The sequence below is a fragment of the Eschrichtius robustus genome, chromosome 14, assembly GCF_028021215.1.
Source record: "Eschrichtius robustus isolate mEscRob2 chromosome 14, mEscRob2.pri, whole genome shotgun sequence".
Taxonomy (NCBI): Eukaryota; Metazoa; Chordata; class Mammalia; order Artiodactyla; family Eschrichtiidae; genus Eschrichtius; species Eschrichtius robustus.
In genome coordinates, this window is record NC_090837.1 from 19,411,405 (window position 1) to 19,429,675 (window position 18,271).

At 52.1% G+C, this 18,271-nt stretch overlaps 1 protein-coding gene across 3 annotated transcripts in view; it reads left to right on the forward strand.

Annotated features, from left to right (window-relative positions):
• The window catches only part of SSH1 (slingshot protein phosphatase 1), a 59,337-nt gene extending 42,487 nt beyond the window's left edge, over positions 1–16,850 (forward strand). For 2 of the 3 annotated variants that reach the window (XM_068563210.1, XM_068563211.1), the window contains exons 11-15: positions 1,537–1,583; positions 3,030–3,176; positions 4,713–4,913; positions 6,986–7,529; positions 10,824–16,850. In XM_068563210.1, the coding sequence (XP_068419311.1) occupies positions 1,537–1,583; positions 3,030–3,176; positions 4,713–4,913; positions 6,986–7,529; positions 10,824–12,050 (2,166 nt within the window). In that variant the 3' untranslated portion in view covers positions 12,051–16,850. The remainder of the gene's footprint in view (positions 1–1,536; positions 1,584–3,029; positions 3,177–4,712; positions 4,914–6,985; positions 7,530–10,823) is intronic. The other variant, XR_011076265.1, reaches the window with a different exon arrangement.
• The last annotated feature ends 1,421 nt before the right edge of the window (positions 16,851–18,271 follow it).

The following is an 18,271-nucleotide window of genomic DNA, read 5'->3' on the forward strand; positions in this document are numbered from 1 at the left end:
GCCAAAGGCACGAATGACTGTGTTTTCTGCCTGTAGGAAGTAATCAGTAGTTCCCCAAATGTGTATGTCTTGATACATATTTAATGTATTAAATACATATTTAACGTATTTATATATATATTGATCTATATACATAGATCTATAAATGTTTAATGTATATATATTTAAATGTGTCTAGACGCGTGGATTTGAAGCCCGAATCTTGAAAGCAGCCCCGGCTCTAATCCTCTCTGGGAAGTTGATTCTTTTCCCTGGTGGACACAGAACCGAAGGCACCTCGGTCCGTCTCTCCACTAGGTGGTGATCACGGCAAGAGGATGCTCACAGGCTTAGCAGAGCTTTTGTTATTTTTTCAGTGTGGTTTGGTGCTTTATGTCACTTTTTCCATGAGAGATACTAAAGGAATTTTTATGTTTGAGCCTCTCCCTCCAATATGAAAATCCAGCTAGTGCCCACATGCTGCCAGCTCCATTGGGGCCCCTGCAGCCCCTGCATCTGGAGCAATCCACCCTCTTGGGAAAGGAAGTTTATAGGGAGACCAAGAGGGTGATTTTGCTCTTTGTGACTCTGTGTCGATTGCATTTCCTAAGAGCAAAGTGATGTTTTTTTCTTTGTTTTTTCCCTTCCGTATTCTTTGCCTGCTCAGAAATGGAGGGTTTTGTGTTTTTTTAATACCATTTTTAAAGTATGAAGTTAAAACATGTTACAGAAAGTTAGGAAATGTAAGTTGAAGGAAGAAAATTTAAAAGCATTCTCAATTTCACAAATCCAGAGGCAGTCACTGTTAACACTTTGGTATGTTTGTTTTTCTATCTTCTGGGTTTTTTTTTTTTTTTAATGCACTTATAGCTTCTTAAAAAAGAAAGAGAAAGAAAAGGAAAGAACTGTACTGTTTGATTATATAGTTTTGTATCCTGCTTTAAAATTTTTTTTTTCATTATGTGGTATTTCCCTGTGTCATTAAATATCCTCCAAAAGTATGATTTATTTTAACGGCTCCATCATATGATTTCTTCTTGTCGGACCTTTGGGTGGTTTCTGCTGTTTTGTTATTATAAATAACTGTAAATATCCTTGTACATATATCTCTGTGAATTCTGGGTGTTTCCTCAGGGTAGCTTTTTGTAAGTGGAATTTCTAGGTCAGAGGGTGGGAACTTTTTTAATATTGCCAAATACTTCCCAGAAAAGGTAAACCAATTCCTGCTCTAGTTAGTGGTATGTGAAAGCGCCCTCTCCCGCGTGGGAGGTCGGAGGTCACTGCCTCTGGTGACAGGACCCTGCTGGAGTCTTAGGAAAGGGAGTGATGAGAGGGGGCAGGGTTTCCTCGACCAGCCCCTTTCCCTGACAATGCCACGAACTCCTGGGGAACCTGCTCTGATATCGGCCTCTTTCTATCAGCTTTCTTATTGGCCTCTGAGGCCAGGGGCCCATGAGATACCCATCACCGTCAGGGCTAGCGCACACCGTGCATCCCGTAAGCAGCTCTGAGGCTGACGTGTGACACTCACGGGGGTTTGTGTGATCTGTCCCCCAGGGCTCTGAATGGAATGCATCCAATCTGGAGGAACTGCAGGGCTCAGGGTGAGTCTGCTCCCCTTGTCTTCCCTCATCCTTCCAGGCAGCTTAGAAACCCTCAGCTCAGCCGTCCATTCGAAGCTGAGCCCTGGCGCTGCCTGCCTGCCTGGAATTGCCCACCCCAATCTCCAAAGCAGCTGCCGGCCTGATTTGCATAGCTAAACAGATGTGCTTCAAAATGCCACCTCCTGAATAATTCATGGGTTTTAGATTTTACTGGGGTTTAGAAATGTGTGTGTCAGGGAGAATGATTCTAAATCACCCTCAAATGGTATAGGACAGCCTGGATGCTGGCGCGGCCACGAGCCTCCCCCCTCCCCCCCGCCCTGCAGAGATGCTGAGAGCGCCAGTGTGGGCACACCGGTGGGCCAGGCAGCAGCCCTGCTCCCCGGACCACTCCTGGTTCTCTCTGTGGTTGTACTTTTGAGCCTGGTGGGAATCTTGCAGCTAAATGCTCGGCGTTGGCCAGAAACACATGCCTGTCTCAATCTGAGAAATACTCGGCAGCAGGGATAAAAAATGCTTAAACCTAGACCTTCAAGAACAGATGTCTGGACATTTTTTAAAAAAACAACACAGCCACAAAATCACCATCCTGTGGGTCTGACATGATGGCATTCTTGAATTACTGCATTTAAAAGTCAAGACTAAACAAATCTTAAAAGATATCTTTAGAACTACTGGTTAAGATGTGTTCTTTCAAGAGAAAGTGATCTTAAAGTGTAGGGTGATGCTGTCTATGCTTTATCTTGCTGGGAATAAATAAATGATTTGAAAGGTTTTTCTTTTTTTTCCAAAGCATTTATAAGTATGCTCTTATGAAATCTATTTGAGGTGTTTTCAAACTCCTGAGATTACATTGGTCTTCCAGGAATGTAAGTATTAAGGTTAGAGAACTACAGAACCTGAGTTAGCTGGGTTAGCAGACCCTCCCAACTATTTATTTATTTACAGCCTGCCTTGTTTCAAAAAGGAGTTAAGGCAGTTCCCAAGGACATAAAAAAATGGATGGATATATTCAGCTTTTTAACTACTTAAAAGTGGAGATGTTGGTTTGTTTGTTTTTTAAAGCCTCTGTATACTCATAATAGTTACAAATTTTCAAACTTTAAAGGAGTTAAAAAATGTATTTAGGTAATATGTGTGATTACTTTCCAGAATTAACGTTGCTTAGCAATGCTTTGGACGGAGCTTTCTTTTTATAAGTTTTTTAGGCAGAAATTTGTTTTTTATCATAAATATAATGTATTCGCATCATGTAGAGGGTATTTAGAAGATACCAAAAAAAAAAAACCCCAAAAACCACCACTATGAAGTCCTGCCATAAAAACACAGACCCTTTATAAATGTGTATTTAATTTTTTCTCTGCTCAGTTTGTTGTTACTTTGGTTTTTGTTGGTCCACATTCTGATTCTCCAATTTGTTCTTTTTTTTTTTTTTTCTCATTGCAGTGTTGACTACATTTTAAACGTCACTAGAGAAATAGATAATTTTTTCCCTGGATTATTTGCGTATCATAACATCCGAGTCTATGATGAAGAGACCACAGACCTCCTCGCCCACTGGAACGAGGCGTACCATTTTATAAACAAAGCAAAGTAAGTGGGCGGAGAAGCCAGAGAAGCCAGGCTGGGGAAGAAGCCGACCAGCAGCTGCGGGGTGGGCAGACATTAATGGTGACCCCAGACACAGCTGCCTCCTGGCTTGAGGGGCCTGTGATGTCTGATGGATGGGCCTCTGGTTTTAGAGTGCTGGACCCCAAGCATCGAAAGGGCCGAGTCATTGATCTTCTCCAGGGGTCCCCAGATGAGCTCGTTCTCTTTCACCTGCCGTGACATTTGACCCCCGTTTCGTCATTAGCACTGGCTGCAGGCAGGGCCCCTGTACCAAGCGGACGCTCTTGGGAGCTCTGCCCATGGGGAGTCACAGAGCCAGAGGAGAGAGGAGGGCGGGCGGATCGTACGTGACTCAGAGCACCTTTGGGGCTGCTTCCCTGGAGAAATCGACTCAGAAATCTCGGGCAGATGCCCTGAGCTGTGGCCCACCTCCACCTGAGTTAGTGTGACTCCTGTTCACGTAGAATGGGACGGACCATCAGAGGTCCCCGCTGCCCCAAGCCTGTCACTGCTGTCACGTGTCTTTTGTCCTCACCTTATTCTCCTGTGGAACAACTCTGTCTCACTGAAGTCAGGACCAGAGACAACTCTTTGAGATGCTGTCAAGAGACACCTCCTCTTCTGCTTTGCACCCAGGTCAAAGCTCCATGATGTAGGACCAAATCTTAGTTCCCCTGGGTTCCCGGGGGATAGACCTTGGCAGTCCAAAAAAAACCACTGAGGTTTGAGGATGAACTTTAAGCCTGGGGTATAAGAAATGAGCCTGCTCCCACCGAGCAGGTGTGCTGCTTCTAATGTAAACAGGCCGGCCTGCCTCCTGTACAAATAAACTTTCACAGGTGCAGCCTTCCCCAGCCTGGTGCCACTCACCTTTGTGAGCAGGCGACAACAGCTAGAGCAACAGTGTTCCTGGCCTTGCCGTGTCTGTTAAATCAGCCTCGCCTGGGCTGGTACCGTCTCCCTACAAAAAGCCTATCGGCCCATCTGTTTCCTTGGCTTCTTTCTCTGGTGGCCAAGTCAAGTGCTACGGACTCACGCTGGCTCCTTGACCCTCCTGTCTGCCGAGGCACTCTCTCTGCCAGGGGCCCGGTGGCTTTCAGTTTGCTGACCCTGTTTCTCTACAGTAACCTGCTCCCTGTCTCCATCTGCTCTAGCAGCTGAGTGAGTAGCTTGTGCAAATACCCCTTTCACTGCCCGGTTGCTTCCTGCCCAAGGGGCTCTGGTCTCCCGGCCGATCCCAGCCACCTGGGAAGGCGCCCGATTGGGGAGCTTTCTCCCTGCAAAACTTGGCCAGGGCAGGACGGATTGATCTCGATTTCCCGTTGTATGCTAATTGATTTTGCAGTGAAGTTATTTCCTACTGAGGGTGTGTGGACGTCTGCTGCCTGAACATCAGGACCTCGGAGGGTTTGGGCAATGAGATAACTTCAGGGTTTAAAAGAAAGATCCATCATGCCAAACCTGAGAGAATGCAGTTGTATCAACTTTTGCCCTCTCCCCCCACCCCCGCGGCTGCAGGAGGAACCACTCCAAGTGCCTGGTACATTGCAAAATGGGCGTCAGTCGCTCTGCTTCCACGGTCATAGCCTACGCGATGAAGGAATTTGGCTGGCCCCTGGAGAAAGCCTACAACTACGTGAAGCAAAAACGCAGCATCACACGCCCCAACGCGGGCTTTATGAGGCAGCTGTCTGAGTATGAAGGCATCTTGGACGCCAGGTGGGTGCCTGTCTGCAGAGGAGAATTGGCAGAGCCGAGCTCCAGAAGCCCTGCCGCCCAGCCGGCCGGGGCTGCCGGCCACATCCCAGCCGTGCTCCCGTTTGGCCCAGCGGTGGCTTCCACAGCCAAAATCCTGCCTCTTGGGGTGGGGGGGGAGCTGGTTTGAGAAAAACAATGATTGTTTGGGGTTTGATTAGTGGTTTCCAGGAGGGATCTGTGCTTATTGTGTTGGCACGCACATAAAGCTGTTTTGCAGCTGGAGGGAGCAGGGCACGGCTTCTAATCCAAGGCAGGACTCCGTGTGAGTCTCGGCCCGGGGCTGCCCCGTTTCCTGAGCACCTGCTCTGTGCCAAGCCCGTGCCAGGCTTCACCGCAGGGCAGCTCCAGGGACTGCAGAGGCAGACCCGGGCCCACCGCTGACGAGCTGGTAGCTCAGGGCAAGCTCATCAATCTCCCTCCGGCCTCAGTCTCCTTTTCTGAGTTAAGAACTAATCCCCCTGATAGGATTGTTGTAAAATTTCCACGAGCACCGTGCAGCTGCTTCGCTAGACCCGGCTCACGGTCAGTGATGACATAGCTGCTTTGTAATTCTCTACCCACCACCTCCACCCACCCACCCCACCATGAAAAAGGTCTGCAGAGGACAGGGGATCCCCCATTCATGGGGAGTAAGGAACTGACGCTGGAGGTTAAGGTGTCCCATGTCACACAGCCAGTGGGCGGCCCAGGGATCGGGGGGCATGCCCGGGTCTATCAGCCTCTGGCGCTCCCGTGCAAGGTGATCCTGCCCCCATGGAAGGGTCCCCCAGTGACCCCAGGTGGATCGCTGCTGGACTTAGGGACTCACTCTCCCCCTGTTCCTTTTCTGTTCAGTCTGTCCAAGGCCTCCCTGGGTTGTTTCTGCCCGGTGTTGTGAGGAGGCCACAGGCTAAGTCTTGGCCACGTTTGGGGAAGCAACTGGCGGGTCTGGAGAACAGCTCCGGACATCTCTGGACTCCTTCACTGTCAACCAGAGAGCGGCTGGACAGATGCTCAGGCAGGGCCGAGGGGGACGCGGAGGAGGAGGAAGGGGCACATCCTGCTCTCGCCTCCCGTAGCCCTTCAGTCATTTGCTGCCATCAGGGGTTTGCAGGCTAACCAGGGGTTGCCAGGCCAGGTTCACAGCAGCACAGCACTGACCTTGAATTATAGCCCCATCTGAGGGCCCTCTTGGCCTTGCCCGGAACGTGCACACAGAGCAGACGGCCGTGAATGACCCTGATGCTCCCTCGCATTGAAGAACAACAGCAAATCCTTAGTTTGCATGTCCTTTTATGTTTACTTCTTTCTCCTCTTAACCGTCACAACCCTGGGATGTTGGTGATCCTCTGAGGTTAATGGAGGTGACTCATTTACCTGATTTCACTCTGAGCCTCTTTCTTCTTTTTGTTTTTAACCCTTACGTTTAAAAAATGTGTTATAAAAGTAATAACACAGCATTAGAAGACTTATTTTAAAAACTGACCTGTAATCTCTCTGACCTACACAAATATTTCCAATTTTCTGGCATCTCCCCAGCTTTATTCAGGTGCATTATGTGTTTATCTGGTCACGTTAGTGTGTATAAGTCTTTATCGACTCTCTACTTTGATCCGCGTTATTTCCCTACGACATAAGTAGGAGAGGATTGGGTTTCTTATTTGACAGATGGGGAAACAGAGACGGAACATCCGTGGCGTGACCAGGTTCACCAGGAGAGCTGGGACACTAGGACCATGATAGGATTTCAGGTCCAGACCCCCTTCCCATGTCTGCGACATCCTCATCACATGACAGAGTTGTTTACGTGATCCCGCATGGATCATACATGTGGGATGCCATACGTACGGGAGCCATGATGACTTAGGGTCCTAAGGCTATTCCCGTCATTCTCAAATTTCTTGGGGATAAATGAACCGAGAGAGACTTTACCCAGGTGAGCCCCCGGTGTCCACCCGAGCCTTGGACTGCCCCTTGCTGGCTCCCCACACCCTTCCTGCCAGGACCCTTGGGCACTGGCGTCTGCTGACCTTCCTCTGCCTTCCTTCCCCCAGCAAACAACGGCACAACAAGCTGTGGCGCCAGCAGCCTGTGGATGACCCGGCGGGGCCTGGGGACTTCCTGCCGGAGACCCTGGACGGCACCCCGGAAGCCCAGCCGCCCTGCCCGGACGCCGCCGCCCAGCCTGCGTTCCCGGGCAGCGGGGCCCCGGGGGGACCCGCTCTCCCCTGCTGTCTCCGGCGACTCTCAGACCCCCTGTGGCACTGCCCCAGAGACGAGACGGGCGGCTGGGTCCACTTGGAGGATGTGGAGAGGGATGCTCTGCTGGAGGAAGCCGCTCAGCCGGCAGAGCCGTCCGAGCCGGCCGCACACCCCCCAGAAGGTCCTGGACTCTGTGAGAAGGAAGTGAGGAAGAAACTAGAGTTTGGGAGCCCCCAAGCCCGGGGTGGCTTGTCGCCGCAGGTGGAGGAGATGGAAAGGGAGGAGGCCCCGGGAGCAGGGAAGTGGGGGCAGCCCGTAACCCAGCTCGATAACCTGCTCAACTGGGAAAACCTAAATAACAACAACAGCAAGAGGAGCTGCCCTGACGACTTCGAGGTAGGCCTGGGGCCGCGAGGGGGTGTCGGCACGCACGCCATTTCTGCCCCGGGGGCAGCCCCTCCAACAGCTGCCTCTGCCAGCTCAGTGGGTGGCTTTCCGCGTGGTTCTGCAGGCTGATGGGGATGGTAGACGACGGAGGACCCGGGACCCCTGGGGACTGGTGATCATCCCCCATGCCCTCTTCACCCTGGTGCCTCATTCACGTCTGAGGCAGAGTTTCAAAGTCTTTTTCCTTTTTTCTTATGTAAAACATAAAACATATAACTTACGGGAATTTCCTGGCGGTCCAGTAGTTAGGACTCTGTGCTTCCACTGCAGGGGGCCCAGGTTCCATCCCTGGTCAGGGAATTAAGATCCCGCATGCCACAAGGCATGGCCAAAAAAAAAAACCCCACAAAACATGTAACTTATCACCCAGCTTCAGCCTTTAGCAGTGTATGGCTTTTCTTCCTTTCATCTCACCCCCATCCACTTTCCCATACCCTGGATTATCCTGAAACAAATCAAATCCCAGATCTGCCGTTTCCATCCCAAATGCTTCCGTTCATAACCTAACCATAACACCGTTTCCACCTTGAAAAAGCCAACATCATCAAGTATCTAGTCTTGCAACTCAGACTCTAATGCTTAATTAACTCCAGCAGTACCTCGTAGCTCTCATACTTGGTGGGTTATTTGCAACAGAGCTCTTGCCTCAACCTGGCACTTGCTCAGAATATCAAGAATTCCTCCAGCCTGTTTCCTCCTCCAAGTGGCCCACGCGTGGAGGCTGGTTTTGTGGAGGGACGTCCTCTGTTGCCTGGTCTTGGGTTCTGCCCTCGCTCTGCTGCTGGCTCGCCCTGGCCCGGGGGCAGGAGGCTTCATTTCCCGTGGCCTGACCACCCACCTCCCGGGCCGGCCGTGATTCTCTAGTGAGAGCACTGGGCTGGGGAGGCAGACAGAGGCACCCCCTTGCACAGAGAGTTTGCCATCGTCACGTTATAATGCAAACAAAACTGGGAAGTTAAATCTCCCGTACTCCAAATCAGGAACCAGATTCCAAACTGAACAGTAATTACTCTCGAATTTCCCTCACCGCTCACCTTCCCTTTAAAGAGCAAATGCCCATAAAGATAGATGATATAAAACCTCTCTGTCCGGGACAGTGGTGCCTCGGTTGGTCCGAAATGACGTAGCTGTGAGTCATAGAATGGGGGCCACGAGAGAAGCTTGGATAAGAAGATAAACGAAGGACCCAGCCTTCCTTTTCTGGCCAGAGTGTGGATGGGTGACATTATCTAGGGAGTAGGACCTAGAGACAAGCATCCATTCACTTGTTCAAGTTGTGTTTATTAACTCTGGGGCCAGGTTGGTGAGGGGGTACAGCTGTAAGGTAGCTCAACACACGTGGTCTTACAGGGAGATGGGAGGTACACATGTAAGGATGTAACAAAGAAAACATACAGGTGGTGCTCGGTGTGGTGACATAGGTAAGGTGGGAGGGGAGGGGATGAGATGGAGCTGGCCGCCCAGAGAGCCAGGAGGAGAATCTTCTGGCCCCCCGGCCCCTGAGGGTGGAAAGCTTGGCCTGGTTGAGGGGCAGTGGCTGAGGCGCAGTTGGACAGGTGGCCGGGCACGCGGGGGCTCGGGGCATGATGGCAGGGCCCCGCGTGTTTCCTCCCAGGGCGCTGGGAAGCGCGGGAGGGCGTTAGGTGGTTGTTGACAAGGCCCCTCTGGCAGTGGGCTGCAGGCAGACTGATGGGGTGAGACGGAAGCCAAGCATCTGAGATGGGGGCGGCTCAGAGGATGGGACAGGGACCGAAATGCACAGCTTAGCAGGCGTCCAGAGACAGGGCCCATGGAGGGCAGGGACTGTCTTGCTCGTAGCCCCTGCGCCCAATGCAAGGCCTGGCACAGGACAGGCGCGCTCCCTAAGTAGGAGCTGGATGAATGAATTCCTTCCTCCCTTGTCTCCCCATGAGCTCTGAAAGGTGCTCTCAAATCTCCCACCGTGGTAGATTTCACCACGGTTTAGAACGTTAGATTCTAAAGGTTTTAGAAGAAACAAACGTACAGACAATTTGGTCAAAGCTTCAGGAAAATGTCTGTGTTCGGGCCTCACCACGGGGGTGACCAAGCCCCACTGGTCGACCTGGAAACCAGCCCCAGGAATCCTGACCAGGATAGGGTCCCGCAGGAGACCCAGGCCCCTACCTGACCCACCAGGCGCTCTCCACACGCCCCCTTGCAAGCCTCCAGGAATCGGGGATGGGTTTCCCCTTGACTCCTCCAGGACTGGACCAGACCCTGACTTCTTAGCCTGGGGGGACCTCGGGCTGCCACACAGGATGGTATGAGTCCCTGACACGACAGAGGGGCAGGGAGAAACCTTTTGCCAAGAAGGCTTGGTTTTCAACCACCTCAGGAATCTCACAGCTAAACAACTCGTGAGGGAAGAGAGTCACCCTCTTGCCTCCACTTCTGCGGTTCTTGGCTGGGTCTCGGCCCAGAAGAGCAGCCCTGGTGCCTGTCGATGGGCGCGTGAGGGAGTGAGGGCTTGCCCTGCCCATCAGGAGGAGGGCGGGATGGGGAGGCCCACGTTGAGTTCACGGAGACCCCCAGTGACCAGAGGCGGGGTGTTTCTTGGAAAGTGGCGCAAACGTGCCTTCCACTGGTGTATGAAACCCACCTCTGCCTGGCTCCCTCATCGGGGCCGTGGGCACCCGTGTTTGGGGCTGTATTAGAGTCTTTCCCGAACCGTTTCTGCCCTTTGCCACCTCTCTGTGAAGAGCGCAGTTAGATGGTGGTTCCTTGGAGCCACGCTCTGTTGTGCCAGACAGGAAGGGTTCTGTCTTCAGGCTGCAGACTCCAGACCCTTTCTGAAAGGGAGACACAGTTACTGTGCCAGAAATGTTATTTCACTAATTCTCACGAGGCCGTGAGGGGGAAGGGTGAGGCGAAGTCACTCTGGTTTCCAGCCAACACCAGAGCGCTGGAAAGGGTCATTTGGTGCAAGTGGCGGAGGCGGAGTTGAGAAGGGAGGCCCTTGGAGGCCCTGCTCCTGACCGTGTGGCCGAAGGTTTGCCCAGGATGTGGGCTCGTAGCTTCCGGGAAGTTCGATTCAGTGTCTCTAACTCATCCCTAACCTGCATTAGTCACGGTCATATGGCTTCTGAGAGGGCTCTGTCCCAGCCCCAGCTGAAGTGAGAGCACTGCCAGCCCAGTGCCTGCCCCAGCCCCTCCTCCTGCCCTCCTTGTATTTTTCGGGCTTCGGCTTGTGTCGCGCCCTCACGATGTTCTTGTCCCTTTCAGCATGATGCGATCTTTGGGATCCTTAACAAAGTGAAGCCTTCCTACAAATCCTGCGCCGACTGCATGTACCCTGCAGCCAGCGGGATTCCCGAGGCCTTCGGGGAGCGATGCAAGAACCCCAGTGCTCCCGCCATCTGCACCCAGCCCACCTTTCTGCCCCACCTCACGTCTTCCCCCATGGCCCATGTGGCCAGCAGGTCCCGAGCTTCGGAGAAACTGTCCTCTGGCCCAACCGAAACTCCCCCATTCCTACCACCAGCAGGCTCAAGGAGGCCAGACATCAGTGGCCCTGGGGCCGGGGCTGCCCCAGAGCTACCAGCCAGCCTTCTGGAACCTTCCAGAGAGACTCACAAAGTCCTACCAAAGTCCCTCCTTTTGAAGAACTCTCACTGTGATAAGAACGCTCCCAACATGGAAGTAGCGAAGGACGACTCGCCACCCAAGAAAGATCCGAAGCCAGCCAAGGACCTGCGGCTCCTGTTCAGTAAAGAAGCCGAGAAACCGACAGCCAACAGCTACTTGATGCAGCACCAGGAATCCATCATCCAGCTGCAGAAGGCGGGCTTGGTCCGCAAGCACACCAAAGAACTAGAAAGGCTGAAGGGCACGCCGGCCGACCCGGCGGCCCCCTGCAAGGACGGCCCCGCCAGCAGGCTGGAGGCCAGCATCCCCGAGGAGAACCAGGACCCGGCTCTGCCTGGCCAAGCCCAGGGCGACGAGAAGCCCGAGGCTGGCCCCGCTCCGTCAGAAGGAGCCCCACTGAAGAGCCCCCCGCTCTTCCTCTGCCGCCCAGACCACACCAGTCACTTCTCAAAAGACTTCCTGAAGACCATCTGCTACACCCCGACCTCATCCTCCATGAGCTCCAACCTGACCCGGAGCTCGAGCAGCGACAGCATTCACAGCGTCCGCGGGAAGCCCGGGCTGGTGAAGCAGCGCACGCAGGAGATCGAGACCCGGCTCCGGCTGGCGGGCCTCACGGTCTCGTCCCCGCTCAAGCGCTCTCACTCCCTCGCCAAGCTCGGGAGCCTCAACCTCTCGACGGAGGACCTGTCCAGTGAGGCCGACGTGTCCACCGTGGCTGACTCCCAGGATGCCAGGTTGAGCGAGTCTTCCTTCTTGCGTGAGCCCCCAGTGGCCCCCAGGAACCCAGCTGCAACCTCTAAACCATCAGGGAAATCCGCCCCGGAAAACTTGAAAAGCCCTTCGTGGATGAGCAAAAGCTGACCCGCCTTTGGCTGCGTTTGGACTTCTGTGATCCCTCCTTTAGTTTCACTGTGGATTTTGGTCCACCCCTTCTGTCTTGATTTCCTTTAAACAATTGGCGTTATCCTTACTTTTCCTCCCCTCTTGCGGCAAAGGGGAGAAGAAGAAACAACAATACCTAACATACAGCACAAGAAGAAAGGGGAGCATTGGTTTTGTGGCCTGGGAGAACCAGCAGCTGTTGACCTACTGGCCTCTAGACTCTGACCCCAAACCAGGTGTTTCAGGTGCTGCTCGTGTGTTAAGAAGAGCATTTATACAGCGATGCGCACGCATCAAAAATCCTCCGGCACAGGGCTTCCCTGGTGGTGCAGTGGTTAAGAATCCACCTGCCAATGCAGGGGACACGGGTTCGAGCCCTGGCCCGGGAAGATCCCACATACCCGCGGAGCAACTAAGCCCGTGCACCACAACTACTGAGCCTGCGCTCTAGAGCTCACGCTCTGCAACAAGAGAAGCCACGACAATGAGAAGCCTGCGCACCACAGTGAAGAGCAGCCTCTGCTCGCCACAACTAGAGAAAGCCCGTGCGCAGCAGTGAAGACCCAACGCAGCCAAAAAACAAAAAATCCTCCGGCACAACCTGCAAAAGAATAGCTGTGGCATTGGCATCGCCACCACGGCGTGTGTCCTAGCTCATTCAGGCCCTTCTGGGAAAACTCGTGGCTGACAGTAGAATTCCTACCTCTGATCCTGCTCTGCTTTTTATTTTTAAACTCCAATAATGACCAAGGCTCATTCCAGGGAAGAATGCTGTGTCAGAAAAGATTTTTCTGAAAGAGAACTTTTCGTTGTGTGGTTGTCAGGACCCCAAAAAGTATTAAGACTTTGAAGGTGCCTGCACCAAACACTGCTAGTTAAAGTGACACGAAGGCACGAATGCTGTTGTCAGACCAACTCCAGGGTGAGTGGAGGTCCTCTGAGCAGTTAACTTGCCTGTCCTGGCGTGTTGTCACAGCTGAGTGACGTGTGTCTGGCTGGCCCTGGGGTGAGGTGGGGGGAACTGTATGTGGGGTCCTCAGTTGTTGCTAAAGGTCAGTCTTCAGTTGTCCCCCATCTGGGGAGAAGGACCCACAGAGTATCATTGAGTCTTATCTGCTGCGGAACCCAATGCGGTCGTGTTGTGGTTCGAAGGCACTCAAGTGCCTGGCGGGGCCAGGGATTCTGAGATGTGGGTCGCCCCGTCAGGAGCCCCAGCACTCAGGTTCATTGGGTCACGTGTACTCATGTTTGGGGAGGAAAAGGAGATTTCAGCAGTGAGGAATGCTCAGTCACTCTCAAGGAACAGCTTAGCAGCAGCTTCTCTGAGAAGTGGGACTGGTGGACGCCTTCGCAGATGTTTACAGTCGCCCCTTCCTGCGGTGAGAACGCTGCTTCCTGTTTCTCTGCGGCTCTTCCTGGTGGGCAGGACAGCACGTGGTCCTGAGTGGCTCTGGGAGTAGTCCCTCTAAGGATCTTGAGTGGAGGGACTCCTCTGATGTTGGCCAGCAAGACAGGATGTTAAAATATTCTGGAGAGAGAGAAGAGGTCGGTTAAGTTTAATTCAGGGGTCAGCAAACCATGGTGTACGGCCCCAGGAGCTAAGATTGTTTTTTACAGTTTTAAGGGATTATCAAAAAATTAACAAATAGGCCACAGAGAGCATGTAGCCTGCAAAGCCTAAGTTAGCTACCTTGCGATCAGGCTCTTTATAGAAAACCTTTGCCGAGCCTTGGCCAGTGAAACTAGAAATCCTTCAAGGGCCAGCCAAATTCCAAACGTGGGTAAATGAGTCGCCATCTTACGTTGGTCAGACCTGGGCCCCCAAGAGTAGCCCAGGCAGGGTCCTCAGGAAGAAGACTAGTCCGTATTTCAACCAGTGGGTAGAGTTTTTGCAAAAACCCTCTCTCCGGAAACTTTTTCTCCCTGGCCTTATTTTTTTTTATTAAAGTATACGTTATTTTACCTTATCAGAATTTGTTTTCCCACCACTGTCAATTGAAATCAGCTTAAAAGGTGATTATGCACTTATTCTGGAAAACCCAGTTGGGTTTCCTCCTCTCTCTCAGCCAACAAGAGCACAGTCTCAAAAAAATATATCAGGTTCAGTGTTTTGCCAGATTAAATTTCATGTGGTGGATCAACTTTTGTGTCAAAATAATCCTTTAGATTTGATGATGCCAGGCTTATGTTGGTTTTTTAACCATGGCTGGGTATGATATATTTTTGAAGACCTTAATTTTGAAAGCCATAATTTTTCTTATCCAGTTAAAGGGTGGGAGGAGGATTACGAATACTAGTGGGTCTTTGGCTTTTGGCAAAGTTCTCCATTCGTTGTCAGGAGCTAGTCTATCAGCAGCTAAACAGACCAGGGCCCAGGTGCCCATCATCAGAGCAAAATGAAGCATTCTTGATAGATGACACTGTAGCCTGGAGAAGAGGGTGAAGGTTTTTCTCTGAGACCCAGATCAGTGGCGCATAAACATATGGCAGATTGCTATTTTAAATGTTATACTAACAAGACAAGAGCATTCTACCAGGCTTGGAGACACCTTGGCAAAGACAGATTCATACTGGTCTCTGAAAAGAAAGCTTACACCATAAGCTGTGCCACATCTTGACCAATGCTTCATCTGTCAGCTTAGCAGATGGGGGAAATTCCGAATGTAGGCGGCAGTGGTTTATGCTGTGAAAGTCATTGATTTTGGTGACCGCCATCTTCGTGGAATGCCTTTGTCGAACTAGGCGAGAACAAAAACTTTCTAAATCAGCTCAGTACCCTGTGAATTCAGCTGCATTTCCTCTTCCACCTCACCTTTCCCTCACTTGCACTCTCATTCACATGGCATGCGAAAATTAGGGTGAACTCCTCTAGGTCTTCCTCTTGCATTGATACAGGGAGGTCTTCTCATCAAGTTTTGTTGAGTCGAAGAGGAGAAGTGGTCACAGAGAGAGGGCAAACTGTGCTGCCCTCTGATCGGGACTTGACCTTGCCGATTTCCATGTCTTTGTCTTGTAGCTACTTCAGGGCCTTGGAGCAATGTGCATCATTCCATGAACTTCTTGAGAACAAGGTTCTTGCCCCCTGTCTCCCCTGCCTCCTTGGTCTCAGTGCAGGCACCAGTGCCAACCTCTCGGCTGCCAGACAGCTCTCTGCTGGGTGGAGGCACCCGGTCCATCAGGCGAGCAGGTTACTCCGTCCAGCTCCCTTCCGCTCCATCCCATCCTCTCCAGCTAAAAAGCATTCCAGCCCTTTCTAAAGCCTTTTCCCTCCTGGATAAGCCCAGAGGATGCCTGGGATGGAGCCAAAGAGGCCACAGAATTAACATCGTCGGGACAACCCTGCACGTCGGCACTGTGTGCACAGGTGCCATCCCAGGAGGCTGATGGCTCCCCTGCTCCCCTGGGGCCCCTGCTCCCTAGTGAGAGGAAATGCTGTCATTTAGTCGAGAGCACGTGAGTAACCTCAGCCAAGGTGTCCGAAGAGCGACTTGCTGTCTGTTGGCTGGAAACGCTTGGTGCCAGAACACATTTCCCACAGCCCTGCTGTGGCTCGCCACCCGGCAGGGCTTCCCCGCACCCACGCGGCCGGCAGAGTGACGGCCGCCCCTTCACCTCCGGCAGGGGAGCCAGGCGGGCAGGAGACTTGTGACATCGGGACAGCGTGGTGCAGGGTCACCGGCTACTGTCCCACCCCCAGCGTCTCCCTGACGCGGCATGCCAAATGAAGGTACTTATGGACCCCCGTGCTCAGCTACTTGGTCTTTTTATTGTCTGCTCTGCAGTTGAATACGTATGAGAGTGTATGAGTTCACTCTGCACAAATATATATATATTTGAATCTATCTATCTATCTATCACTTGAATCAGAGCATCACGTGCATCCCTCCTCCCTCACGTACACGCACACTGTGTCACCCGAGCTAGAAGCGGGTCACCTTGAACGGTCTGGAGCGACGCCGTGCGGTGCTGCCCTTGGTGGGTGTGGACGTGACCACCTCGTTTTTGTCTTGCAGTGGGTGCTGCAGCCCCGGCCTGTGTCGGTCTCTTAGCAGGAGTCTTAGAACCGGACCCCCGGTCCTCTGCTGTCCTTTCTGTCGGCCGCGCTGCTCAAGGAGATGGCTGCTCCCTCCCTCCCTCCTTCCTGACACTGTAATTATTGTTTTACAATCGAGTGCCTTAATAATAGTTTACAAATACTGTGTATTTATGGGCAACCGTTAAGCTCTCGCCTTCTGTGATTGGATACTTTGCCTCGTCAGTGGTGGTTGGCATTTTAGGGCTGGAGCTTGCCTGCCCCGTACTTGTGCTGGTCTGTTGTGCAGCTTCTCGCACCTGCCCGCAGCCAGGCCAGGAGCGTTGCTAGAAACGGCGCTGGCGGTTTCTGCTGGCAAGGCAGGCACGGTTTCAGCCACAGCCCGGTCCGTAGTAAGCGAGGAAAGGACGGGATTGGTTTGCTGGCCAGCCAGGGTGTGGCGCAGTCCAGGGTCCCCCTGGACCGCAGCCCCAGCCCCTCCCCTGTTCCCCCCATCACGCAACTGTACTCCTGTTCAGTAGAGATTTTATTACCACCTAGGCCCCCCTGTTTTCCTCTCTGCTGGTGTCCTGAGCTCTTGGCAACAAAATGCAGGTACAGACCGCCATCAGGAGCTCCACAAGACGGGCTGCCCTTTGGTTTTCAGAAGCCGCCAGTGGGTTCCAGTGTGTTGCGTTATGATATCAATGATTTTTTTTTTATTATATTGTTTTTCTTCTTGGTTTTTTTTATATTATATATTTAAAAGGCAGTATCTTTTGTACTGTGAATTTGCAGTAGAAGATGCATAATGCACTTTTTTTTTTTTTTTTTTTACTTCTGTTGGTGTGTACTGTATATAGTCTGTGTGCTTCTTGTGATGAAAATAAACTTTTTCTTTATAAATGCCTGATGAGCTCCAAACTTGTGCCAAAAAGCAACAGCCTCTTCAGCCCTTGCCAGGAGACCTGGTGGCAGCTTCGTCATCATGATGGCTGGTCTTGACTGAGCACCTGCCATATGCTGGGCCCCATGCTAAACACCTGGACAGGTGAGACCAAAGAAAGAACCAGGGGAAGAAGGTCAGCTCCTGCAAGAATCATCCTTTTTCCTCCTGATCTTGCCAGTAAGGAAGAGCAGGCCCAGTTGTGGGTGGTCACTCGTATACCAAAAAAACCCTGTCCCGTCCCTCCACCCCACCACCCAGGGTGGGACTTGGACTTGGGGTGGCATCTCTCCCTGCACAAGCTCTAAAGCTAGAGGTGTGCTCAACAGAACCACCTTAGCTGCTCACACGGGAGAGGGGACAGTGGGAGCTCACTGTGGCTAACGGCCAAGGCAGGAACCCCAGGGAATCCCAGCCGCTGGAGACACAGCAAAGGCTCGTCTCATGCTCAGGTGACAGTCCACTGCAGGTCAGAGCTTTTGGTGTCTCTCCTCCCTTGGTGTCTCAGCCAAGTCAGGCTGCTCCCAACAGAAAACCCTGCCTTCTTGGAGTTCTGTGCATTTAGCCGTGCAGCAGGGCAAACAGCATGGGACTCACACTCCCTCTTCACCGCCTTCGGGTGCCATACATTACATTCCAACGAGCAAGTCACATGGGTGAGCACTGACCATCTGCCACTAGTGCCTTGATGTGACCGTGAAATTCCAGCGCCTGTGGATCCAGAAAAGACTTTGTTTAGTTCACCTAGACTTACTCTGCCCCTCACCTGGACTCACAGGAGACTAGTAGATAAACCAGAATGCAAGTTTTTCACTTTACAAAAAGAATTAAAACCATCAGGCAGACCAGATTACTCTCATCTGCCGATTACCACATTGAGCCCTTCTAGGAAAATCTACACGTGAAGCCAAAGTATGGTTAGGAATTGCTTATTCAGTAGGAAATCAAAGCAAAAGGTGAGTGGCGTGACTGTACTCGTTGGTGCCACCAAGCTGTAATGCAGCCCTCTCTGTAGGAGGTTTTTGGAACTGAACCACTGAGGGTCATGGTTCAGGACGCTCATCCTAGGAAAGGCTGGAGACACCTAACAAATTCTCTTTGGGCTGCAAATGTGAAACAGAGGCTGAGGATGGGGCCCAGCACTCTGTATGATTCCCATGGATTCCCTGGGAATTCTGATGCCAGGTTTAGAAACCATTGAAATAAGAACATGATGCAATTGAGTAGGCTTTCCCTTTGCTA